Source organism: Rhinolophus hipposideros (genome assembly GCF_964194185.1).
Source record: "Rhinolophus hipposideros genome assembly, chromosome: 15".
Taxonomy (NCBI): Eukaryota; Metazoa; Chordata; class Mammalia; order Chiroptera; family Rhinolophidae; genus Rhinolophus; species Rhinolophus hipposideros.
The window spans coordinates 25,466,424-25,493,098 of record NC_138061.1 but is presented as its reverse complement, the minus strand read 5'-3'; the positions used below and the strand labels follow the sequence as shown (position 1 = coordinate 25,493,098).

General features: G+C 51.6%; 1 protein-coding gene across 2 annotated transcripts; it reads right to left on the bottom strand.

The window, feature by feature from the left end:
- Window positions 1-1,022: 1,022 nt before the first annotated feature.
- Window positions 1,023-25,460, bottom strand: HPS1 (HPS1 biogenesis of lysosomal organelles complex 3 subunit 1). 2 transcript variants are annotated; one of them, XM_081074218.1, is made up of 20 exons: window positions 25,269-25,460; window positions 23,821-23,908; window positions 21,969-22,085; window positions 17,320-17,457; window positions 16,957-17,099; window positions 16,484-16,592; window positions 14,337-14,497; window positions 13,765-13,867; window positions 13,027-13,122; window positions 12,831-12,906; window positions 10,847-10,902; window positions 9,620-9,787; window positions 9,349-9,528; window positions 8,214-8,275; window positions 7,549-7,683; window positions 7,410-7,474; window positions 6,179-6,324; window positions 3,944-4,057; window positions 2,251-2,333; window positions 1,023-1,811 (listed from the first exon to the last, which is right to left on the bottom strand). In XM_081074218.1, exons 3-20 carry the CDS (start codon window positions 22,083-22,085, stop codon window positions 1,649-1,651), a joined length of 2,115 nt encoding a protein of 704 aa, XP_080930344.1. In that variant the 5' UTR covers window positions 23,821-23,908; window positions 25,269-25,460; the 3' UTR covers window positions 1,023-1,648. The 2 variants fall into 2 exon arrangements, with proteins under 2 accessions (XP_080930344.1, XP_080930343.1); XM_081074217.1 differs by having other exon boundaries at window positions 6,179-6,331; window positions 7,414-7,474.
- Window positions 25,461-26,675: the final 1,215 nt, after the last annotated feature.

The window sequence follows — 26,675 nt, the reverse complement described above, 5'->3', positions numbered from 1 at the left end:
TAGGAGCCCCTTTGTTCTCTGCCCATTAGTTAGCAGGCCAGGCCATTCCCCTGGTAGAAAAAATGCACCCCAGGAGTTGGGAGCGTCTGTACTGCTCTGACATCTGTCAGTGTTCTAGCAACCTGCTGCTAGAAACGCATCCCCAAAGGGAGAGAATATGTGGAAAAGGTGTTTCCGAGTAAGAGGGTTTTCTGAGGACCCTTCTACTCTCAACTCAGACCCCCCTCCACAGCACGACAGCACAGAAGGTTCACCCTACCTGTGTATCTCTGCTAAATTGCACTCAGGATGTTCACCCTGGTGTTAAACTGAATATTGGAAAACGGGATTAAACTGGACACGTCAGATCATGCAGCTGCTAAAAATTAAGGGAAAATACTAGGTGACAAAGGTGGGGACCCTAAACGGCTGGGGGCTTCCAGACTATTTCCCCTTTGTACTCTTCTGTACATTCCACAGTTGGTACTTTAAACTTCTGTCCACTATTAAGAGGAACGTAGTCCTGGTCAGCTCTGTGTAGACTCTGTCCCTCACGGCCTCCTTCTGAGGACTTCAGCTCGCGGTGTGGTTCTAGTTCCCTCAGTACCTCTGTCCCCCCAGCTGTTCCCATAATGGGAAAGAACAGTCTTCCTGGCATGAATTTCGGCTTCTGACTGAAGACATAAGGCCCAGCTGCTGTCGGCATGTCATGAATGAACCCCCACTGTGCTGCGCTGTGTGCTGACTTCTGCCACGTTGCTTCTCCAGACCCAGTACTCGAATGGTGTCTTGTCCTTGTGTCCATTCTGGGGCAGGGGCTTCTAGGTTGGAGGAGAGGGGCTGCACTTCTCGGGCAGAGGTTCTGAGTCCAGGGCACCAGGATCACCCGGCAGGGTTTAAAAAACCTCAAAGCCTGGGATCCACAGAACGGAGTACAGGATCTCGGGGGTGGGCCTGGGGCAGGAGATGAGAACCGCGTGCGGAAGCAAGAGGCCCGGACTCGCCAGGGTTTCTCAGCACCAAGGGTCCAGCCAGGCATATTTGGCTTGAATAATAAGAATAACCATAAGCAGTGTTTATTGAGCACCTGCTGCATGTCTGGCAGCCCTGACAAACACCTGAGAGGGAGGTGCTGCCAGTCTACATGTGGGGAGACAGGTTTCGAGTTTAGGAAACTGGCCTAGCATCGCAGACAGGAAGTGGCAGAGCTGGACTTCAAACCCAGCCAGAGAGCGCCTTTCATTTGGGGAGGAGATGCCTTCCTGAAGGAGCTCTTCCTCCACTCGGACAACAGCAGCGAGAGGGTGTCTGAAGACACCTGCAGGCACTGGAAACTTCCTGTCTCCTGGGGATAAACGGAGAGCAGCTCGGAAAGAGGGGCTGCCCCAGCTCTAACCTCACAACCACTGTTCTTTTAAGGAGACCAAAAGCACACCCTGGCCTCCCCCCTCCTTTAGAGGAAAGAATTTGGGGGTTTCGTCATTGCCTGGACTGGGGGCTGCTCTAGGTGAAGTTTAAAGAATCATGGGGCTGCCCTGGGGACTGTCCCATCCTCTGGTGGCCACTATGGAGGGGAGGTGGCTCTTGCTGCGGGCATGTCTGCAGGTGGGGATGGGGGCTGGAGAAGTGGGGTGCACAGGCAGACTGCACCAGGGCAGTCCGCCCTGGCCTACAGCAGGGGGACACGGGACGCCTCCCACAGGCGCCGGGCCAGCTCGCCGGCCTGCTGCACCAGCACGTCTATGGGGATGACGGACAGGTGGAGGGCCAGCAGCTCGTGGCACCTGACAGCCTCCGCTGGGTGGCCCTTGCTGTAGTAACGCAGGAGCTTCCTGGGGAAGAAAAAGGGAGGACAGGCTTATTCAGGAGCAAGGCCACGGCACTCCCTGCAAAGCCAGTGGCCTCTCCCAGCACCATGCAGACACTGTCACCTCACTGGGCCCAGCACAAGGCTGGCAAGGCCTTCCCCACCCCTCACTGACCTAACTGTATGAGGCTCAGCCCCAGGCCACTGTGGTCCATCCCTCTGGGTTAACCCTGTGTGGGGTCTGCTGACAGCAGCGTCCTAAGTAAGAATGCCACAGAGCCAGCAGGGAAGTTGTGAGGCCCCCGTGCAGACATGTGCAAATGCTGCCAAGAGGGTGCCAAGAGCCAACCAAATGTTCTCCTCACTCGCTTCCTCTCTCTGGACCAGCCAGGCTATGGGGAGCTGGCACTGGTTACCATCACCCGTGTGCCCACTGTCCCCAACAGCCTTCTGATCGGCGTCACCTGTAGTAGTCTCCTCCCAGGATGCCCACGGGGGCCGAGTCATCGGAAAGGACAGGCACCTCGATTATCTGCAGTTTGTACCCCTGAGGAAGGAGGAAGAGGGTCTTGGTTGGGGAGGCGGTGGGTGTGGTGGGAGAGCATGGGTTTGGGTTGGGCCCTGGATTCACGGCTGGCTCACCCCTGCCTGGTGGGTACTTGCTGCTGGGAAAAACACATGCATCTCTTTACCTGGTTTTCTCATCTGTAACTTGGGACTAACAAGAATCCCCAACATTAGAAATAATGTACATAACGTTCCGAGCGTCGTGCCTGGCACGTGGTAACTCTCGTGCCCATCAATGAGTGGGCCTGGGTTAGCGACCAGCACGTGCTCAGGAGGGTGACCCAGGAAGGTGTCACAGAGAGCAAAGCATTATGAAAAGGCCCAAGTCTCCCTTTGAAAATGATGGGAATTCCCAGGGTGGGACAAGGAGAAGGAAGTCAAGATCCACTGAGCACCCAATGTGCACCAGACATGCTCACACGGGCACTGTGGGACCCGCCTGCAGGTGTGGAGGTGAACTGGCAGTGTAAGTGGCCACACAAAGGCACAGGTGCAGCCAGACTGCTCACTGGGTCTCCCCCACACAGCTCTGCCTCCGCCTGTGACCTCAGGGGGACAGCCCTACACACGAAACCATGTCTTGCCCTAGAAGCTAAGGTCAAGGTCATATATACACTGGGGACTTCTAAGGGCACAGAACAAAGATGGGAGCTTGCAGGTCAAAAGAGCTGAGTCTGGGTTCTGGCTCCATCACCCATGACCTCAGTGGCTCTGGCCATGGTGTTTGATCTCTAGGGCATCAGGGTCTCCACCTACGAAGTGGGTCAATAATACCTGCCCCAAACCATTGTATGGGGCTTTGTGGATGCCAGGTTGTGAGAATAGCAGTGAGAGACCCCAATAACCACTTCACTATGGAAAACGAGAGCCGTCACCACAGGGTCTCCTCTCCCCAGGAGCAGAGAGAGGGTAGGGAATGAGGAGGGAGGGAAAGGTGCATGGGGACCAAAGACATGTGAGGGGTAGAAGGAATGACCCTTGGAGAGCTGGAATAATGACTAATGGTGACAAGTGAGAAAACAAAGAGAAACAGGAAAAGAAAGCAAACGAAAGAGGAAAGACACAGAGATAGAGTGAAAGTCAGAGTAAGAGAGAAAGAGGGGCTGGCGGAAGACACACACAGGGAGTTTCCATGCCCTAGGCATACACTGTCATAGCAGTGAAGTCTAGAAAACAGGCCAGAAGGCAAGAGACCTGAGCCACACTGTCAGCGTCGCCTTGGAAGGCTGGTTCATTGCTCTGAATGTGTCTGGGTGTGTCCCCTGCTACGATGGGAATGACAGTGCTTTGTAAGTGCAGTGGACGATGACAAGGGACCACTGAGGAAGCACGTGACCTGAGCAGCCTTTCTCACACGGCATGCGTCTCTGTTCACACATTACCTGGACTCTGCCTTGAACGACAGCATGAGTCTTTTACACAGCTGGGTGGAAACGGGTCCCATACCAGCTGTGCCTATCTGTCAGCTCCACCAGGGACGAGAAGAGATGAAGAGACAAACAGAACACAGTCCAGAAGAAAGGAATCCAAGCATTACAGGAAGGGAAAGTATTTCAGGACCGCGCTGGCCGGGGGCCTGGCCACACCCACCATCTCGTTCTGGAACCACAGGAAGTAAGAGCAGTAGAAGTCCCCCTCCTGGAACAGCAGCGTGGTGTAGCCCTTCTGCAGATACCTACGAGCCAGTCGAATCAGAGACCAGACCTGGGGAAAGGAGAGATCATGGCTTCCGTGACGGCCACGGCCTGCGGGGTCACCCTCTCCCCACGGCAGGGGCAGAGCTCAGGCTCTTGTCTCTGGGGGAAGAAAAGTCCTCAGAAGAGGAGCTCCTTGAAGGTCCAGGGCCTGTCCTGCTCTTCTCCGTTCATGCCCAGGCATGGCCCTGGCTCAGAGCAGCAGCTGAAGAATGAATCCATGTTGGACGGATGGGTGGACTACCCCTCCAGTTACAGTGACGATAAACTATACGTAAAAATACTTTATATAACTGTACTATATAGACACACCAGCCATAAATTAGTAAACTCATCATTTAAGCCAGAATATAACGAAGGACACTGTCAATTAATATAGGAGGAGATAAAGGGGTGGCCACCTGGAAACCCCTCCTTGCTGTCTAGGGCCAGCCACTCACCTGGTCCCCTTCTAGGCGGGGCACCTTGGGTACAGGTTCTGTGCTGGGAAGGTGCTGGTAAAGTATGTAAACACATAGAGCACCCTGATCTAGGTACGTCCTCTGCTTCAGGGGTGAAGTCCAGACCAGGGCTCACCAAGGAGTGCGATGGAAACAGTGCCCGACGGACAGCGTGCCTTAGAGCCAGCCCCTCTGCCATGCTCTTGCCTAATTCAAAGCTTCCTGACTGTGCCTGTAACCTGAGGGTGCCAGCAGGGACAGCTGGCTCCCCCGCTTCCTGGAGCCAGGAAAAGGCGTGATGAAGCTCTCACCAAAAAGCTGAGTAGAAGGCACACACACTTGACTCCAAAACCTGACCACAACATAATGCCTAATGAAATCTGCAAACAGATACATGGATTTGCTATATCTTCAGGAAAGCAATTTGACAATGTGTATCAATAACCTTAAAAACATTCCTCCCATTTGACTTAGTAATTCCATTTCTGGGAATCCATATTGAGAAAATAATCAGAGATGAGGACAAAGATGGATGCACGAAGGTGTGTGCTGCGGAATTATTTATAACAGCGAAAGCCTGGAAACAACGTAAGTGTTCAACACTGGGGAAATGGCTAAGTAAATTATGTTACATTCGCATGATGGACTATTGTGGGGCCGTTAAAAATCATGTTTATAAAGAATTAATGACATGAGGAAATGCATCTGCTATGAAATGAAGTGCAAATGTGGTAAACACAATTGCATAGCCACAATTGCATAGCTCAACTACAACAAAATGCACAGAAAAGCAATGAAAGAAATGTACTGGGAGAACCCCACTGTCTCTGGAAAGAGGGATGAAGAAGATGGTGGGGCTGACGACGGTACCAGGAAATGAACCGTCTCAATGTTGTGCCACATACTGTGCTCAATATTTCACATGCACCATCTCAGGTATCTGTAATAACTCCATGACATCAACAGTTAACCATTCTCTTTCACAGATAAGGAAACAGAACTTCAACTAAGGGATACCCCAGCCACAGAGCTAGTGAGAGCCAGAGCTGGAGCTCCAACACCGGCCATTGGTCACCCATCTTATTTTACCATTATTGATGTGCTTTCTTTGGACACACAAAAAAGTGTGTGTCTGTGTATATATCTAGTTTTTTAGAAAGTGGCAGAGGTCCTCCCTCCTCTCCACCAAGGATACTAGTTTGCCACGAAGAAGAGTCAAAGAGAACAGAAGAACCACCAGACAATGTTTCCTTAGCAGAAAACTCTGTTTTAAGTTCTGATAGTCCACTTGATTAGCTGTGTTTCTTCTTTCTGTTTGCTTAATTCATCAAATACTTATTGAACATCTGTTTATGCCCTGGCCATTTCCTCCTCTGACCTTGCTGTCCAGACTCTGCCAGTCCAGGACCTTGGCAAATACCCAGGAAGGTGCCCCCGGTCATCAGCTGAGGCCCAAATGGCTCTGGTGGCCGAATGGGGCCCGAGGGACAGAGATAAGCTGCTATTCTTAGGAGCCTCCAGAGCTGGGCACAGAGGCTGACACAGGAGCACAGTAGGGGTGCAGGTGGGGTGTGCTGCAGAGCCTCAGGGGAGCCCCGAGAGCACGGGTACCAGTCCTTCTGAGGCAGGGTGCAGGCCATCACGTCCTGTCTGACGGGCAGGGAAGAGCACAGGGGCCGGGCAGTGGTTACCTTGGTTTTGACAAAGGCCGCCAGGGGCCCCTTGCCCAGCTCCGACGAAGTCCTTTCACTGCTGCTGAGGGAAGGGGCCACCATCTGGCCAGTCGTGCGGTCCACGTAGATGAAGTGCACCAAGCCTGGGAAGTCTTCTAGGTAGGTGAAGGTCTGAGTTAAGGTGCTTGTAAGCCAGGAGCCGGGAGGACACTTCTCTGTCCCTAACCTAGGCTTCCAGCAAGGTTAGGCAGCAGAGTCGGAGGCCAGGCCTACCATGCCCACCTCTCCTCGAAGGTTTCCATTTCAGCCATCCTCCGAGGAGCTCCCCTTCCAGATCTCTCTGTACCTCCTAACCCCCAACGCTGAGAAGTTCTGAGACACAAATACGATAGATCCATGACACTAGAACATTTAATATGGGGCGTTCTGGACGCGACAGGAACATGGTATGTTCCTATTTTATGATTTTCAAGAGGAATGAGTTTAAATTATGCACATAATTTGAGGCTGGTGTGACAGCAGAGGTATACAGCTAATGAGTGAGCCTAGCTGACCACCCAACACACGCCTCACCGTGATTTTGTCACTGTGAACTTCGTTCCATTTCTGCACTTCACCTCGAGAGGTTGGAAGGTCCTATTTGAGAGGGGAACAGACACCCATGGAAGGGCAGTGGCTGGTGGCTAACAAGGCTGTCTGCCATCCCTTTCACTGAAGACAGAAGTTTCAGTGGACTGGAGGCCCGAGCCTTTAGAGATTTTAATATAGGAAAAGCTGCTTTGTATAAAGTTCCAGGCACATTCCGTGTTCAGTAAAACCCATGTTCTATAATAACAGGGGCAACTAGGTCTTGGACACGGTTTTTTTAAACAAGAATAAGCGTATTTCCTGTAGGCCTTCTCAGAGCCTTCACATTCTGCTGTGAACTGTCGCCTCTGAGGAGGAAGACGCGGCCCCCAGGACCCTGCCCCTTGTGGAAGACCCATCACCACTTTGCTGGCTGGACACTGACAACACGAATTCCAAGGCTTTTATGAAGTGACTTTGGGACACCAGGGATTTCTGTAACTTCAGCCTTGGAGTGTTCCTACAGAGAGGCTCCCAGAACACTATCTCCTATATTTTTCTTCAGAGCAAAGCTGAGGTGCTGGAACATATAGTCTCCCATCCTTCAGAGTCAGCAGGTGGAGGACACGGGCAGACACGAGGGCTTTTCTGGACGGGCCTGGGGCTCAGACATGAGGATATGACACCATGGTGACGTTCCTCCTGCTCTTCACCAGCAGAAAGTCCTTCCAGTCCATCAGCTTTTCTCTGTGGGGGAAGCAGGGGTGTGGGGAGGTGCCCCGCCCCCACCCCGGCTATCGAGGGGCCACACCCCCACTTACTGCATGAATGTCTGGACCTGGTCCTGCAGGTGCTGGGGCAGCTGTGGGCCTCCCTGGCCTGGAGCCGTGGTCAGGAAGCTACGACGGTAGATGGTGCACAGCTGCCGTTTCACCTTCCCGCACGCCTGGAGCAGCCTGCACACAGGGAGGGAAGGGGTCACAGCAGAAGGGTCCTGGGAGAGCATGTGGCCCCCTGCTCCTGCACTGATGACAGACCCACCTAGGACAGCACCTCGTCCCTGTGTGGACACGGCTGACGAAGCACTCCCTTACCCCAATGACCCAGGAGGCAGCTTCCCAGTTTTTCCCCAAGGTGGAGTTCCAAATACTTGGGATGAAGGGCATGGAATCTCGTCCAACTCCAGTTTATTTTACCAATAAATGAGGGGAAGTGACAAGCTCGCGGTTGCCCTGCGTCAGTGCTGACTCAGTGAAGCTGGGCCAGAAGCCGGCCTTTCACCTTCGTGTGGGTCCTCACGGTCCCGCTCCTCAGCCTCTCACCACTCTACTTCCCAACCTCCTACAGCGTCTGCGAGCTGGACCTCGCTCTCCCAGGACGCCCTCTCCCTCAGAAGCGCCTTCCGGAGCACTGGCTCCTTCTTGGCCTGAGGAAACTTGCCCGTCTGCCCAAACCTTCCCCACTGTCCTCAGAGCCCACTACGCACTCCAAGGACGATCCGGGTTCAGTTCTGGAGAAGGCCTTGGTCTTGAACTCCAGCCAGGTGCTCTGTAGGAGGGCAGGGGACAGGTCAGCCCACAGTAAGCTCCAGCAGAGGCCTTCTCCACATCAGGCTCTGAGAGGGCATTGTGTCTCTCAATGGCTTCTTCAGGCCCAGCACACATCTGCACACGCACAGCCATAGCTGGGTCTCTGGCATGTCCCCCCAGCTCTGCACCGCACTGTACACCACATTCTACTCACTCGGCAGGTGTTTATTTCAAGAGCGGTTTCTATGTGCCAAGTACTGGGCTCACTGCCTGGCTGGCAGACACATAAACTAATGCTGTCAGTGACAGGGAAGTGATCTGAGGGAGGGTGGACACAGGGTAGGCGCTGGGCACTGAGGAGCAGCCCTGGGCCATCTCCTTAAAGGGGAACCTTGCATTCCATCAAGGTACCACCGCGGTGCCCCCAAGTATGGTGAGATGCTCAGCTTTCTGACTGCTCTGAGTGGGCCCTCTGGGGCTATAGCCCCTTGCTCTGTCTCCTCCACTCCTTCTGCTCATTTTGGGACCGACATGCACTGTAGCTACAGTGAATCTCTGCTCTGCACACAGACCCGAGCACCGCCGGCTGCTGAACAAGCAATCTACCCCCCTGAACTTCTTCTCAGTCTCCTCACAAGACTGCGCCCTGCTTTCTAGGCTTACGCACCGTCCCTCGTCTCCTGGCCTCGTCTCCCACCTGGGCTCTAAGTCCCCCGGGGTGGGAGCGGGCTGTGTCCTGCACTTGTGTGTGACCTGCCATGCTGTGAAGGTGTGGGGGGCAGACCACTGGCCTTCACTGAGTCCTCGGGTCAGGCTCTCGTCCCACTGCTCACCAGCCGAGGAATCTTGGCCAGGTCACTATCTAAGCGCCAGGTTCCTCACCTAAAAAGTGGGAACTATTCATGTTCTGCCCAACTCACATAAAAACGTTCTGAAATGTCAGTTTTTGTTGTCGTTTCCTAACCGGGAAACAAGGTCCCCCCAGTTGTGGTGGAGCAGAGGTAGGGCCCAGAGCCTTTGTCCCCTCGCTGGTGTGAACAGAACAGGCCCTGCCTCCTCCCCGAGGGGGGCATGTTGGGAATCTGGTCTCACCTGAATCTCTTGCCCCCCGCGATTTTTGACGAACTTGTCCATCCTCTGGCGCAGGTCCCCCATGAGCGGGTGGGACCGCAGGGAGCTCCCGGCCTCCTGACCCTCCTTCAGCTTCTTCTCCAGCAGGGAAAAGCCGTCCAGCAGCTGGTATAGGACCAGGGCCAGGGGCATGCTGGGGCTCTAAGGGAAGAAGCGGACGCAGGGGACGGGCAGCCTGGTGGGGAGGTGTCCAGGCTGCAGTGTCACTGGGGCAGGCGGGGGGCACCCATACCTTGGTCAGGAGTACCATGTTGATGCCTGGCCACAGGGGCAGGCAGTACATGGTGTGGGGCACCATGGGGCAGTAAGTCTCCTTCACACTGGCATCCAGGAAAATCCTTTGGGGGCTGGCAGCTGCTGGGGAGCCAGGCATCAGCATTTGGAGGGTGTCTTCAGCGATCTGTGGAGGAAGAGGAGCTGTCGTGGGAAGGCGGGGGGACCTGTCAGGCCACCTCCGCACGTCAGACCCACCCACAGATGCCCATAGGGAGCAAACATTTTAGCTCCAAGAAATGCAGCTCTTTGATCCCTGAACTCTGCTGACACTGCCTTAGCAGCTCCAGTTCTAATGTCTGTCTCTGTCTCAACTTCTTCTGGGCGTTTCTGCCCAGAGTCAGGTCTGGATGCCAAGCGGGGGCGGTGGGTGGTACAGAAGGGACAAAACAGGCAGGAGAAACAGACAGGGGCAGAGTGAGAGGGAGCAGCTTCCTCCCCATGTCTTCAGAAGACACTTGAAAGTTAAGTAACATTCTGTCATTTCAACCACTCTCAGAACATCCTGACAGCCATTCCAATGGGGAAACTGAGGCATAAAATGACTAAATGAGCAAAACTCCAGTCTTATGGAAGGCTCTGAGCAAGAAACCTTTAGTGGGCAAAAGCAGAGAATAAAGGACATTATTAGAGATGCCACCAAAACTCCTCTATAAGGATGTCACTGCAGTCTTATGACAACAGCAAAAAACTGCATACAAAGTACTAGTTGTTCTGGGGATTTGCTAAATAAGTAGTAACATGCACGTGATGGACGCTTTGTGCATATATATAAAATCACAGGAAAGACTAGAAGGTAATACCCCCAAATCTAGTAGTTAACATCCAAGGAGTGGGACTGAGAATGATTTTTATTCCTTTTCCATATTTTACTTTTGTTATTTCCCAATTTTTCTATAATGAATATATTTACTTTCTCATTAAAAACAAATTAAAAATTAAGTTGGACTTTCACTCAAGAACAGTGAGGAGGGTAGGGCTTTCTCAGGAGTGGAGTCACTCCCCACCCCCACCCCCCGCTTCTGGGCTGAGCTCTGTCTCCTGCACTGGCCAGCCCTGAGGCGGCAGGAGGAAGGCCAGTGCTGGTGGGGTCACCCAGAAGAGAAACCCTGGGAGTCCCAGCGCCCGCTGCAGCTTCTCAGATCAGCACGTGCCCTGGTACCCCCTACCCCCAGGAGAAACTCACCTGGACGAGGGAGGCATCACTGGGTGGGGTGCCCCCGTCCAGCCAGACGGTGCTACCTGCAGGCCACAGGTAATAAAATAACAACATAAATAATTGGAAAACGTAAACAGTGGCTCAGTAGCATGTCAGAGGGGAGGGTGGAGCAGAGATGACCCCGCCCCATCAGCGGCTCTGAGCACCTGGCAGGGGTAAGGGCACTTAGTATGGGCTGGAGCAGCACTGCCCTTCTCGTCCTATCCCAAGCCAGCCAGTGCAGGCGAACTCTGCGCTACTGGGACTGAAGCAGCCTGGGCTGGGAAGACAAGCTCCCAGTCTCCCAAAGCCAGCTGCTGGGAGCAAGAGCCCGAAGATACACCCGGCAATGTGGGGGGCATGTTCCTTGGCCCCCTCCTCGGCCCCCTCAATCCTCTCCTTGTTTCTGCTCTATTCCTTCAGGCCCCTTCCTGGCTGTAACAGTGCCTCTTCACTAGAAGGCAGTGCACGGTCCACATTTCCCCAGGCATTTTACTGAGCATCTATTATGTACGTGCTAGGAATGGAGCGACGTTTCCTTTCCTAGTACAGTTCACAATAACCTACTGAACTCACTACATATTGGAAATATGCTTGTAATAACAGTGTTCTCTCATAGTCTATTGCAAATACTATTATTTATAGCCACGTTTCTCTGGGGAAGCCTGTTCCTGTTTCAAACACTTGATTTACGAACGGGTGAGTGCACCTCAAGCCATGAGTTCTGTGCACTGTAGAATGGCATTCTTTACAGCTCTGAGGCATAAAAACGCACTGAGAAAAAGGGGCAAGGAGGATTGTGATGAATGAGGGGAAGGAGAAGAAAAGGGAACTGCAGCAATCATTCCACAGTGGTGCCTCTCAATGTGTTTTGGGCTCAGTGCGCAGCTTAGAGAACTGAGGACAGCTAGGGACCCTGGCCCTAGAGAAACATACAAGCACATATGAATTGGCATATGATCTCAGGCGTCCCAGGCTCTTTGCAGCCCGTCCGAAGACCTAAAGAACTTCTAACCTAGTGATTTTCAACTATGGCTGCACATGAGGCTTTTTGAAAATCCTGATGCCCAGGCCACGCTCCAGACCAGTGAAGTCAGAATCTCTGGCACAGGCCCAGCTTCCGTAGTTTTTAAAGATCCCAGGTGAGCCCACTGTGCAGCCCGGGGTGAGCACCACTGTTCTAACCTAAATCTGTGCATAGCAGTGATTCCCATCTTGGGCCTCACTGGGGAACTTCTAAAAGTATTCACAGCTGCTCCCCAGCCCTTGGACTATACAGCTGGTCTGGCGGAAGCGGCCTAGGTCATTCTAGTGTACACCCAGGGTTGGGAACCACTGGCTTAAGGAAGCCATCCAGTAAATTCCTTTCAACTCAGTCCCGAAGAAGTTTCTCCTGAATCTCTGGCCTTCTGTCTCCTATCGGATGACGTGAACATACCTCTTCTCTAAGAACTTCACAGATAAACGTGGTGCCCTGTCATAGTGACGACAGCAGTCTAGGCTTTGGCTCACCTTCTCTAAGCAATGTTGCCCTTTTCTGTTTTGTTGATAGCATTCTAAATATTTTCAGTTTCTTGTTGTTTATCCACATACTTTGAAAAAACAGGTAAGGTATAAACTATAGAGAATGAATATTTATATTTTAAAACACTGTACTTGAAATCAAATGATTACTTAATTACTTGATTACTTATTAATTGCAGAAAACACACGTATGAGATGAATTTTTAAATGAAATCAGCTTGTCATAGACAGTTTTAGCAGTCATTTGAGTGGCCTTGATGGTGCCTGAATTCAAGCTGGAGCTGGCAGGGTAGACAGAGGGGCTGGTGCTGACAGTGTCTTGTTCTCCAGGAGCCTGAGTGTCTATACCTGTCCTTACCAGGCAGGGGGTCCACTGGACCCTAAGACAGATTCCCTAGGGGTTCCACTTGGCATCTGCCTCTGCCCGGCCCGCCCCTCCAGGTCTCACCTGAACCTGAACTCTGCTCCCCTGGGGAAGGAGCTGGCGTGAAGTACTCCTCAGGGAGGGAGAAGCTGTCTGTCTCCTGGGGGGAGAAGGGGGCAGCTGGGGATGTGGGCTCAACCCTGGTCCCCGCTCTCTGGGGAGGGGCAGACCCTCCCATTCCCTCCACCCCATTCCCTGCGGGTGGGTGCACAGCACATACAGTTCCTGCAGAACTCCTGGCGGGGCCTGAGGAACCGGGGCTCCAGGCCGGCTGCAGAGGGATATTCTGGCTGCTCCAGGACCTCCGTGGAGAAGGCTGCGACAGGCATGGAAGGCTCATTAGAGCATGTCGGACAGGCTCCACCTCCCAGCACTTCCCAGCCCAGAGCAGAGGGACAGGCATGTCCCCACTGCACCTCACAGCCTGGTGTGCGTCCTCACGTTCCAGGGATGTTTCACTTCTCAGTGGTCTAGTCTTTCTCCAGAACCACTGAAATCGCATCCTTTTAACATCCAAACCACCACCTCTGATGACAGTGACGGTGACAGTGGTGGCTAGCACTTGCTGAGTGTCCCCTATGCCCCAGGCACTGCTGGGCTCTCGGTAAACTGTCTCCTTTATTCCTCAAAAGAACCCTGAGAGGTAAATGCCATCACTGCCCCATGGCACAAATAAAGGAACCGAGGCTCAGGCAGGGCAAGGAGCTGCCCAGCTCACACAGCTAGCTAGGGGGTGAAGCTGGGATGATCGGACTCCAAAACTCTGCACTTGTAACCCATGCGTTCTAAAATTCTCCTTGTATCTGGAGCACTAGAGAAAAACGTCATGCCCGGTCATATGCCCAGAACTGTCACTCGAGAACCACGGCGTCCCCAGCTGCCTGCCCAGCACCCTCCAGACTGGTTTCCGGGGAGGTCTCACTGATGGCCTCCCACTGCCCAGAGAGCTGCCTGAGACCTGGGTGTTGCCATCTTCTGCAGTGCTCTCGCTGGGGTAGAGGTCCTGAACCAGGAGGATGAGGGCAAGGAGGTCGGCTGGGCGCAGGGAGCTGGCACTGTGGCTGCAGAGAGAACAGGTGGCTGCTCAGCACGTGCCTGGTACCCCCAGTGCCCTGCAGGTGACAGGGGACGGGGACAGGTTGGTTAAGGGACTCTGGAGTATGGTCCCTACCCTCAAGGAGTTTACAAATGTGCCAACTGACTTCACTGATTTTGGAAAAAGGCAAGGTAGAGATAAAATTAACTCATTGATTTTTAAGATAAAACTTGGTTCTGATAGAAAAAAAAATTACCAATGGGAAACCACCAGGGACCAGGAGCAGCGTTATCAGGAAGTCCTAAATTCAGACTCAGACAGGGTTCCAGGAAGAAATCATTCAGAGAAGGGAGTGAGCTGAGAGGGGTTGAAGAATTGAGGAATCTGAGAAGGCTTCACAGAAGAGATGGGTCTTGAAGGTTTTCTTGGCCAGGGAAGTGGTGCTTTCCGGGAGGGGGTGGTTAATGTGAGGGGCCAGGAGGCCTCAGGCTCACCTGGAGTAGAAAGCCAACAGCTTGGAGTGGACGAGCAGGAAGGCGTGCAGGGCCTCCTCGCCAGCCCGTGCAGGGCTGCAGTTGACAGCCTGGATGACGTGCCGCTCCAGAGCCTCTATGCACAGCTCACAGAGCTGAGGGTGAATCAGCCGCTCCACAGCCTGGCCCCAGGGGGGCAGGGAGAGAAAGCCAGGTCATCTGCCACCCTCTCCTGCTGCGTGCCCTGGCTGCTGGGGCCGTTCAGTCACCCGAGCGCACGCTAGGTGCCAGACACTTGGGAACAGGGAGACTCAGACCAGCAGTCTGGTCATTGGACTCTAATGGATGATTCAGACAATATGCAAGGGAAAAGACAAATAAGTGCCAACTTTAATAAGTGCTGTGTAGGAAATACATAGTACTAGACTAGAGGACACAGCAGAGACCTACTTGGGTAAGGTGTACAAAGAAAATGTCCCTGAGGAGGTGATCTTGGGTAACTGATAGCTAAAGAACAAGAAAATCCTGTCAGAGAAGGGGGCGGGAAATGCTACAAGCAGAGGAAAGAGCATATGCAAAGGCACTGAGGCAGAGAGGGAGTTTGGAGTAGTGCTGTCCGACTGATGGATAAGGCAAGGACAATTCAAATTTTTCTAGTAACTACGTTAAAAAGTAGTAATTTATTTCACACAATACATCTAAAATATTACCATTTCAACATACAATATGAAATCATTATTACTGGGATATTTGACGTTCGTTTTTGTTACTAAATCCTCAAAACCCAAATACTCAATAGCCACATGTAGCTAATGACGACCATACTGCACACAGTGACATGGAGAGTACTCCTGAAATGGGAAGAAGTCACAGGTGGCCAGTATGTAGTGAGTGAGGACAAGAGAGGCATGAGAGAGGTTGGGGTGACAGGGAGTGACAGATCATACAAGGCCTGGTAGGTGCTGCGAAACAGTTTGGATTTTATCTTAACTGCATTAGATTACCTCCTACAAGAAGCCTTCCCTGATGCCTCAGAAAGTTGACCATACCATCCTTTGTGCCACTATGGATTTTGAGGAGAAACCTAATATGGCAGCACCCGGGAAATTTTATTGTATCTTTTAGGATATATGTAAAGCTGGTTTCCGCTCAAGGGCAGGGACTGTATTTATTCATGTCTGTATTCCCAGGGCCTAGCACACCTCTTAGCATAGAGTGGGTGCTACATGTTTATTGGAAGAGTGAGTGAGGGGTATGAAAATGAGTTCCTTCAGATCTATTTTCCAGTTCACTAATTCTCTTTCTAGCTATGTCTCATCTACTATTTAACCCTTCCCTTGAGGTTTTCATTTTAACAATTATGTTTTCATTTCTAAAAAATCTACATTATGGGTTATTTTTTTTAGCTTTTATATCTTTTAATAGGTCATAGTTATTTTACATTCTGTACCTAACAATTTCAGTATATCAAGCTCCTTGGGATCTAAATCTGCTGGTGATTGATTCCTGACTCACTCAGGTTGGCTTGTTTTCTTGTGCATCTAATCATTAGTTGTGAGCTCCTATTTGTTTGCTCTTAATCTGTCCTCCAAAGCAGTGGCTTTCAAAGTGTAGTTCTTGGGCCAGTATAGTCAGCGTCACCCGGGAACTTGTTAGAAACGCCGATTCTAGAGCATCCCCACTACACCCCCAGCTGAATGAGAAAAGCGGGGCCCAGAAACCTGTACCTAACAAGCCTCCAGATGATTCTGATGCACACTAGAGTGTGAGAATCACTGATCTAGAGAATTTGTGTTTGTCTACACGGGCCAGGGAGTGCTACTGACAATAGCCACGTTAGCTGGTTAGCTAGTTTCAGTGCAATATAAGTTTTGGGGAGGAGGGGTCGTGGTTGAAGGGGCTATCTTCTGAGGTTTCCGTAATTTACTGGGAGCCCAAACACTGCATTAAAAATCGGTTCTATCCAGGACCTGGCTGTTTTATTGGAGGAAGGCCCATCAGAGTACCCAACCCACCATGTGGTCAGAAAGAGCAACCCTCGAAAGGCATGAGTCTGAAGGTCTGCCTGTGACCTCACTCATTGGGGGGTCAAAACATGGTCTTAAAGCTGCACAACCCTGCTGACCTGACACTTCCTTGGCCTAAGGACTCCCGCACCCTGTAGTCACCTCCACAGCAAAACACTGCTCCTGTTCCCGCAGGCGGCTGTAGGTCCGCAGCAGGCTCTGGAAGTGCTCCCACACTTGGACGCGCTGCTCAAGGTCTGGGGGCCGCAGTCTGGGGGCAGAGTGGGAGGCACTCATGAAAAAGCTGGTTGTCCCCAGCCTCAACTAAAGGAGCCCAGTCCTAGATCACTGTCAGGGGTAGGTGAGCACGTGTGATATGACTGAATAACTGGGAGAGCCCACGGAGCACAGAGTGGGCCATGCCCTGACGGGGAGTGGGGTGGGCACGGAACCAGGAGCCAGGCGGCTGAAAAAGCCACTGCACTTCTCAGTCTCTCTCACACGGATACGACACGAAGCCAATGAGGGAGACCCAGGAAGGAGCCGGGGGCAGAGTGCAGCTGGGCAGCGGGGCATAAACTGCCTCGAGAAGGTGCTTAGCAAAGGACCAGAGAGGACCAGCCATGAGCACTCACTCCTTTCGGATGAGCTGGCTGTCCACAGTGACCAGACCGAAGTGCACCTCGAACAGATACTTGAGCACGCGCAGCTGCTGCCGCAGGTCCCCCTCGCCCTCTGTGTGGTCTCCGCTGATGGCGATGAACAGGCATTCTCCGAACTGCAGGCACAGCGGGCTCCTATCAGCCAGCCCCAGGGAACCCCCTCACGGGCCCTGCTGCCCGGGGGCAGCAGGGGAGGCTCAGGTCCCAAGGGATTGGGTGAGACACAGTGTCTGCCTTCTGAAGGAGTGTCAAGTTCAAGATCAGGGGGAAGGAGGCATGTGAACTGCCCGTGGAGCTGAGGAAAGAGGGACACAGGCCCCAGAACCACACACTCACCAGGTGGAGGACATACAGGCAGCTGCCATTTTCTGTTGAGAAGCAGGTGTATGTGTCTGACAGCTTCTCCAGCATCGTCATGGAGGAGATAATGAGCGGGGCCAGGAGGGTACTGAGCTGGTCCTCCAGGGCAGGAAACTGTAAAAGGGGAAGAAAAATTACACAGCTTAATGTGCCAGACCCTGGGGACAAAGGAAAGGACATGACATGCCGCCAAGGATCTCCATAGTTTTAGACCCACCTGGGAGGGTATCAGTGTCCTGACAGAGAGTGGGGCCAAAAGACACTGCCCCCAAACCTTGGGTGGTAGTTAGGAAGGCTGGGAGGGACCAGCCAACTAATTCTGCTGTTCAGGCTCTGAATCTAGAAGGAAACGTTAAGGGATTAGACCACACTTCCAGAGCAGAATGCTTGGGGCATTTAATGGAGAGCTGGCCAACTCTCAGAGAGTTCCTTTGCTGTAGAAATTCCGCAGGGGGGTCTATCCTAAGGTAAATGACCAGAGAGAGGGGCAAAGACACATGTCCAAGGCTGGTCACTACAGCATCATTAATAGCAAGCAGCTGGAAAAAATGTCCAGTACCAGGGAAATAAGTTAAATAAATAACAGCACATCTAAATGATGGAAGAATAGACAGCCACTTAAAATAGTGGAGTATTTCCATGACATGGAAAATTCCTCTGATACAATGCTGTTTTTTAAAAAAATGATTGTGAATGCTCTGTATTTTGAAACGCACAGAAAACCAAACTATTGAAAAGATACCAAGAAAGTCAACATCATTTAAGTAATAACGTCTGGATAGAGGGGTTGTAATACCCCCCACTTTTATATGTTTCTGTACTTTCCCTATTTCTATAACAAGCGTACTTTCACTTTTTATAAGCTCTTCCCCCATTCATTCCCTCTACCCTCCAAAATAAGGAACAAAACCAATACAATCAAAAAGAAACGGGACAAATGTGTTGGAAATCTGCCAATAAAATAGGATAAAGCCAGTGGGATGGTAATAGTTCAAATGTGCAATACTGGAATGGAAAAGAGGAAAACAGCTGACCTTCCCCAGGCTGACTTCGGGAGCTGTGCCTGAAATATCGAGAAAACAGAGTCCTCACTTGGAGCTGCTGAAATCTACAAGGAGCTGAGTAAGACCTTGCCTTGAAAAGCAAAACAGGCAAGCAGCCAGGGGCAACGTGCAGCTTTTCAAACATGAGTGCTCACAGCACTGCACAGCACCTTTTCTTCCAACATTCTCATAATTCAGGAACCAAGGTCTGTCTCCAGCTGCTGCAGAGTCAAGCTTGAACAGTGAATGGTTCCTTCGCACCATTCAGATCTCAGCTCAGATGGCTCCTCTTCTGATCCATCACCCTCCCTCAGACCACCCTGCCCCAGTCAGTCCCCATCCTATCGCAGGTTTAACTTCGTCAGACCATTCATCACTTTCTAAACTCATGGTGTTTATTAGGTTCACTATATGTTGTCCCTCTTTAACCTCTAATTCCATGAGAGCGGGGCATGTTGCTATGGTCACTGTTTTACACCCTGAGACTGGCACATAGTAGGTTCTCAATTAATATTTGTTGACTGTCCCTCCAGATAGGCAAATGTTTGCTGAATTATTCACACACCACAATTTTCTTGAACTGTCATGAACAAATTATATTAATAGAAAAGTCCCTTAAAAACCTAGATTGTGGGGGCCAGCCCGGTGGCTCAGGCGGTTGGAGCTCCATGCTCCTAACTCCGAAGGCTGCCAGTTCGATTCCCACATGGGCCAGTGGGCTCTCAACCACAAGGTTGCCGGTTTGACTCCCGCAAGGGATGGTGGGCTGTACCCCCTGCAACTAGCAACGGCAATTGGACCTGGAGCTGAGCTGTGCCCTCCACAACTAAGATTGAAAGGACAACAACTTGACTGGGAAAAAAGTCCTGAAATACACACTGTCCCCCAATAAAGTTCTGTTTAAAAAAAAAAAATCTAGCTTGTGTACAGCAATTCGTTTTAAAAGTAGTAGCTTTTTCTGCAGGTGTAGCAAGAAATTTTTCTGGGGGGAGATGAAAATATTTGGTGTAGGCAGAGCGAAAAGGCACATGCTTGTATATTAGTTGGTGGAATTATAAAGTGGCACGATATCTTTGAATGACTTTTGAATCATGTTTCTATTTTTAGGAACTCATCTTAAGGAAATAATCAGATGTGGAATAAAATTCAAGCACAAATGTTCCCTAAAGCAATAGTTACAGCAAACTACAGCAATACACATGTCTAGTAACGGGGAAATGGTTGAATAAATGATGAGGCATTTATTCATACACTGGAATGTTTCCATTAAGACTTACGCTTTTGAAAATATTTAACAAAATGGAATAATGCTTTAGATATAATGGCAAGTGAAGAAAAAAAAAGGAAATAAAACTGTAAATGTGGCATGATCCCAACTATACATAAAAGTTAAAGACCCGAAGAAAATATATTACGGAGCTAATAGCTATGGGTAGTAAAATTATGGGTCATTTAAAAACTATTTCTCTGTTTCCAAATTTCCTACAATTAATTCACATTATTTATAGAATCAAGAAAAAAAATGTGTTGTGTATATAAAAAATAAAACTTCAAAGACTTTTTTTCTTTACACTAATCATTTAGAAACTGAAAAATCAGGAGGATATTAGTTTGTTCCTTTACCAGGTTTTCATTAAAGAGGAAACGAAACATCATCAAAAAGCTAGCTGAAGCAATAGATTAAGAACTGAAATACTTAAACGTCCTTAATTTAAAAATTGTACATCTTGACTGCTAAAAAAATAACAGAGCCTAACAGATAGACCTGCTTTTTAGTTTCAACAAAGCCACTTAAATGTCCATGATCTTGGATACCTTGTTAGATTCCTAACAATTGGAACACGAATACAAGTGATGTTGAGGTGAATTAACTGCGGAAGTAAAGCTGGTTCAGCTGCTGGTTTGGCCTGTTAGAGCAGGAAGGGCTCTGACAGGCAACCAGTCTCTGCTGCTGTGGAAACGCAAGCACACCTCTACGCGTCCCCAATAGAGATGTTTTTAACCCAAAATTAATCTGGAGAAATTTTTCAAAATAAATGACTCCTTTAAAATGTAGAATGGAAATTATATCTCTGAGTTGTAATATTAAAGTGTTAAATTGGATATCCAAATGCAAAACACAAACAAAAAACAATACCTTGCACTATATATAAAAAGTAAAAATGGATAATTACTAAAATTATAAAACTTCCAGAAGGAAATATAGGGAAAACTCTTTGTGATCTTGGGTTGGACAAAGATTTCTTAGCTATGCCACCAAAAGCATTAACCATAAAAGCAAAAACAAGCAAGGAAGATAAATTGGAGTTATGAAAATTAAAACCTTCTGCTCTTAAAGACTGTTAAGTGGATGCAAAGACAAAGCATAGACTGGAAGAAAATATCCACAAAATATATATGTACTAAAGCACTTGTATCCAAAATATATAAGAAACTCTCAAAACTCAATAAAAATAATAAACAACCCAATAAAAAATGGGCGAAAGATTTGACCAGAAACTTCATTAAAGAAGATATAAAGATGGAAAACAAATACATAAAAAGATGTTCAAAAGCATTAGTAACAAAGAAAATGAAAATTAAAACACTATGAATCTGTCATGAACAAATTATATTAATAGAAAAGTCACTTTCCACTAGATACCCATGTACTAGAATGACTAAATTTAAAAAGATTGACTGCAGCAAGCATTAGCGAGGACATAGGGGAAATGGAACTCTCATACACTACTAGTGGAATATAAAATGATACAACCTCTTTGGAAAAGTGGGGCAGTTTCTTAAAAAGTTTAACATACACCTACATGATCCAGCCACGCTCCCCTACAGATTTACCCACGAATAATGAAAGCCGATGTCCACACAGAGCCTTGTATGTGAAAGTTCACAGCTGCTTTATGTGTAAGAGTAAAAACTGGAAGCAATCCGATGTTGTTACAATCAACAGATAAATGGAAGAAGAGACTGTGGTGTAGTGATCCAACAGACGAAAGGGCATGAACTACTGATACACGCCACCAGAGATGCTTCTCAAAATAATTAGGCTGAGTGAAAGAAGCTAGACCAAAGCAAAACCAAACCCCAACCCCGAGCACATACAGTACGAGTTCATCATATAAAAGTTTATAAAATACAAACTCACCTACTGTGACAGAGTCGTAGGTATATGGACATAACAAAGTGTGTCAAATTGTACATTCTGAGTATGTCCAGGTTATAGTATGTCCATTGTACCTTAATATAGCTGTTATAAAAATGAATGTTAAGCTTACGCTAAACTTTTTAGGCAGAGAAACTGGTGAGCTTATGTTTCTCTGTTGTGTGATTAACATTCTTCCTTCTCCTGCCCTCATTTAGCCCAGTGAGTTCTGGGGTGGGATGGGGGGTACGGGGTCCAGTCACTGCACTCAAGAGCATCAAGAGGCCGACCTCTGAGGATGTGGGGCCGTGTGTGAAGGATGCTGGACCACACACCCCACCATTAATTCCCGAGGCTGGGCCAGGAGGGGGTGGGCAGGTTCTCCTGCCTCCTGGTAGTTCTGTGCTGTCCCCACCCACCCACCCCTCCTGTGCTGCACTCACCTCTTCTCCCTCATTCTCTGAGGGAGTGAACTTCAGCCGCAGACTCTCTTCAAACTCCTCATCTGTCCAGTAGAAGAGGATCTCAGCACCCTCTGTGGCCACCAAGATGCACTTCATCTGCCAGGGAGAAGCAAGGTCAAGGTCACCCCCATGTCCCTAAACTGGGCCTGAGTAACGAAGAGGATCGTAATCCCAGCGCACGCCTGCTGAGCCCTGACTGCGCGCCAGGCACTACCACCCGGGCCTCCCTGGTGTTATTTCGTGGCACTCTCCCGACGCCATGATAGAGGAGGAATCTTCAGTTCCTGCCATCCTACAGGGCAGGATGTGGTGCAGCCTGAAGTGGCAGGGCTGGGATCCAGACCCAGGCCTGTGTGATGCCAAGGCTGGGGCTCTTTCCTCTGTTTTCCCCACAGCATCAGACCCACTATGGGCCTCCTGGACCGAACCTAAGGAAGGACCGAACTCTCGATCTGAACACAGTCAACCGCACAGGGAGGCAGTCTGGTGACAGACAGTCAGAGCCTGGTCTGGAATGGAGGGTGGCTTGCGCACGTCCCTCTGGGCAGTCCAGAAGTGTTTCTCCTCAAGTCAAAAACAGCTCCAGCAGATGAGCTTCAAAGCCCACGAGGAGTGAATGTAGCTTTACAGGAATTTCAATCACAAGATCCCCCGGCTCTGCATGGAAACAGGCTGACCTTCTCCATGTTTCTCCCACCTGCTTAGCTGCTGTGTCCTGTCACATCCTCCAGTATCTCCGGTCCCTCTGAACCTCCTGCCCCACCACCCACACAGGTGTCCTCTGTGACATACACTTTAATGCTTGATTATACAAAATGTATTTTAATTTTCACCAACTGGTAGATTCTTAATCCCGAGTTTCCCCCACTGTGCCTTGTTCCTCTGGGTGCAGGAAATCAGTGGTCCTCTCCCCCTCCGGGCAGCCTGCCCAAGCCTGGTAAGGCCAGAGCTCTCAGGCCAGCTGCCTGCAGCTGAGAACCCCAGGCAGGGGCTTCAAACCTCCTTGTGTACCCATGTGCCACACAGATGTGACCATGCTGCACGCGTGCTATGATTAGCAAGCTCTGTTCTGACTCTTTCATGAGCGGAGGTCAGTTTCCTCAATAGGATCATAGCACCTTGAGGTCTCAGACTCAGTTACACTTTTTAGGATTCCCTAGGAGACCAGCTTAGTGGTACTTACTGAATTCCCCCCAAATCTCTAGTTTATCAACTCCAACTCAGGGCACCTGGCCTTAAGGTGTTTCCAGCACAGGGAAAAAGAGCATGTAGGCTATTCCTGTGGAATTGCTAAACACGAGGCAGACTGAGAGAGCAAGGGAGTGTAAAGAGGTTGCTGGATTAGGGCAAGTGGACCTGGAAGAGGCTCACCTGGGACTGCCAGGTGGGTGCGACAAAGATGGGGGCTCGAGGGGCCAGCCTGATGGGAAGGGAGTATAAGGGTTGGGGAATGGTGGGCTATGGAATGGAGGCCGTGGTTAACAGCGAGAGCCCCTGGTAAGGGTGTGGGAAGTGGTGTGCGGGTCCTCGATGGGGAGGTTAAGGTTATGAAGGCCCATCATCCTGGTGTGGGGTCACGAAGAGCCACTCCTTGGTGGAGGCTAGGAGAAGGAGGTGTAGCTTAGAAACACAGCAGGCCTGGATGCAAAGAAGGAAGGACAGAAGAGGCAAAAGTGACATGAGGACGCACAGCTGGGCGGGGACAGGGAAGAAAGGGCTCTGCAGAGCCCGGGAGGGCTCAGCCCACTGCCTGCGACTCTGTCCACCTCCCACAGCCCCCGAGTGGGTGCTGCCTGCCTCCGTCTGCCCCAGATCAGGCACGATCATCTACCTTGGTAAGGAGCACAGCGGAGCTTCCAGACGGCCAGAGGTTCAGAAAGGCCTGCAGTAGTTGACAGGCTCGGTGGGTCCTGCAAATGCTTAAAACAGAGAGGTCATGAGGGCAAGCAGAGGTCCTTGCTCTGACTGTTGCCTGTTCCTGGGATTGGACAAGGTGGTGAAGGGCTGAGTGGTCCAAGGTCTCTCTCTGGCCCTGCGGCAGTCGGCTCAGAACATCCTCCCGGTGGCCTGAGGTGACTGAGCGCCCTGTATCCCTCCCACAATGGAGAACAGGAACCCGGCCAGCACAGTCCTTTGGACGTAGCAGGTGCCCACAAACCTTAATTTCCACCTACAGTTTCCTTCCAAGACTTCCCATTACACTGTGGGTCACTCAGAGCCATGGTGTGGGCAGCAGACCCACCCTGAGCAGCCCCAGGGAGTGTGTCAGCACTGTCAGGAGACAGCAGAGCACAGCCCAGGCGCGTGGGGAAGCAGTCCCAGAAGAGGGGGTATCTGGGGATGATGCGACGAATGGCAGTAAATACACCAACACGAAAGGAACCTGAGAGCCGGTTCCAGTTTGGGCTTTGCCAAGACCCTTAAACCTGGAACTCCTGCTGGGAGAAAAGGGAGAAAAATCCCTGCTCCACGTCCTGCAGGGTTATAGTGACCATAAGCAGGCCTGCCTGCTCTCAGCACACTCTACTTTCGTACATAGAGTTGGGGGCGGTGGGGGGGTCTTTATTCTTATTAACCCGCGGCCCTTCATCAAATAACAGGATGAATTAAACTGGTTCCAGATCGTTCACATTTTGATGACAAGAGACAAGAACAATATAAAGAGTTAGCTTAATTAGGAAACCAAGCAGAGTCCGCAGATGAGAGGCCGGAAAGGGCTGTTAGCGGCTCAGCCTCTCCTGTAACAGCACTGAGCCTGACCGCAGCGGCTCCGCGGGCCTTAACGCCGGCTTCCCGGAAAAAACGGGGTGCGTTTTAGCGGACATTGGGTTCTACTTTTTATTCCAAACGTCGGACGGTAAGGGCATCTCGCCGGTGTCATTTTATGCTTTCCCTGTTCTCCTCCCACCCCGCTCTCGGGAGGGGACACACGGGAGCCCTGGGGGCTCCCACCCACCTGGGGGAACCCCCGGGCGTTTGCACCCTCCTGCCCGGCAAACCGCCCCCAACGCCGGCCGCCTCGGGCCCCGTCCCTTGGGGCTCGGCCTTGCCCCGCGGGGCCGCAGGACCCCGGAGCGAGAATCCGCGAACGCGAGGGAGCGTCTCGGCTCCGTGGGCCCCCCCCGCAGCATTCCTGTTCGCCGTCCTCTCCAGGTCACGCGGCAGTGTCACCCCCACACCCTCCCACACCTCACGGCTACCCTGGGCAGAAGGCCCGGACTGTGGCACCCGCCCCACTTCGCCGCTGCGGGAACTTTGTGAGAAGGTGAAGCGACGAACCTACGGCCACACAGCCCGGGTGGCGGGGCCCGCTCCCCCCGTGCCGGGAGGGCCGCGCGGGGTGGGCAGCCAGGGTCGGCGCCGGAACAGTGGCGGAGCCCCACGGACCTGATCGCGGCCCAAACACCGCCCAGCCAGCCCCCGGCCCCGGGGCCGCGCTTCCGGGTGCGCCCACGTGACCGCCCACGTGACCGCCCCGCCCGGGGAGGGGCGGGAAGCCGCGACACCGCTTCGTAGGTTCGAGCCCCGCCCCTGCCTGGGAGAGCTTTTTGCCGGCGGTGCAGTTTGCGGCGGCTTAGCTGTCCGGCCCAGCGAATTCTGACTCCTGCTGTCGCGTGGCCACCTTCATCCTGTCATCAAGGAGGGCGCCAAAGGATTGGGGTCTCGCCCACAGCTGTCGGGGGCACCTGCTGCCTCCGGTCCGGCACTGTGCTAGGCCCTTCCCCTTGCTTTAGTTCAAGCGATTTCCCGTGAGGCGCTGGGAACGTCCCCCTTCAGCCGCGTCTTAGAGAAGAGGAGACTGAGGCCCAAAGAGAAGACGGGACTTGCGGAGGGGCCGCAGTAGGACAGCAGCCTGGTCTCCGGTCCGGCTGGGCTCCTACCCACCGGCTTTCCCTGGTGAACTGCCAGTCTGGACGGGGGCTGCGTGTTTCCCTGGCCTCCTGGGGGGGACGCGCTGCAGAGGCCCGGCTGCCACCAGAGTGCCAGCGGGACTTTCTTCTTAAGGGTGCCCAATCCATTTTGGGGGTGGGGGGTGCACAGTAGGGGCTTCGTTCTGAACCTGTGTTCGCAACATTTTCCTAAACACGGTGAACATCGGCAGTGGTTGAAAGTGCGGCTGGAGCTGATGAAGGTCATGGAAGGAACCAAAGCACACCCAAGTCACCCCTCAGGCCCTGGTGCCCCCTGGGAAGTTAGAATTTGGGGGCCCGTCCGGGGTACAGCAGATGGAGCACCCTCGGGCAAAGGCAGGGGCCAAGAGCTGACGCCCGTAGCCCTGGCAGCGGCAGGCGTCACCCTTCCCGCCGCCCGCATTCACTGCCCCCCCGCGGCCCGTCGTAGCCCAATCCTCCGAGCCCCCATCTGCAGCACAGAGCGCCACCGCAGGCCCCGCTGTCCCCAGACCGCACCGGAGAGCTCCTGGCTGTGCCCTCTTCATACGTGGTCGTTTCTCACTCACCATGTTTCTCTCGTGTCAAACTCTTCATGACCATGGATTTCAGTCGTTCAATAAATTCCATCAAAAGGATATGCTGCTATTTACTTATTCCCTCCCTCTACGAGCCCATTTCCCACCAGCAATGTGGAAGGAGCCCGCTTTCTCCACATTTGCGTCACCACTTGTTATTGTCTACTTTAGCCATTCTCGTGGGTGTGAAGTGATATTGTGATTTTGATTTATATTTC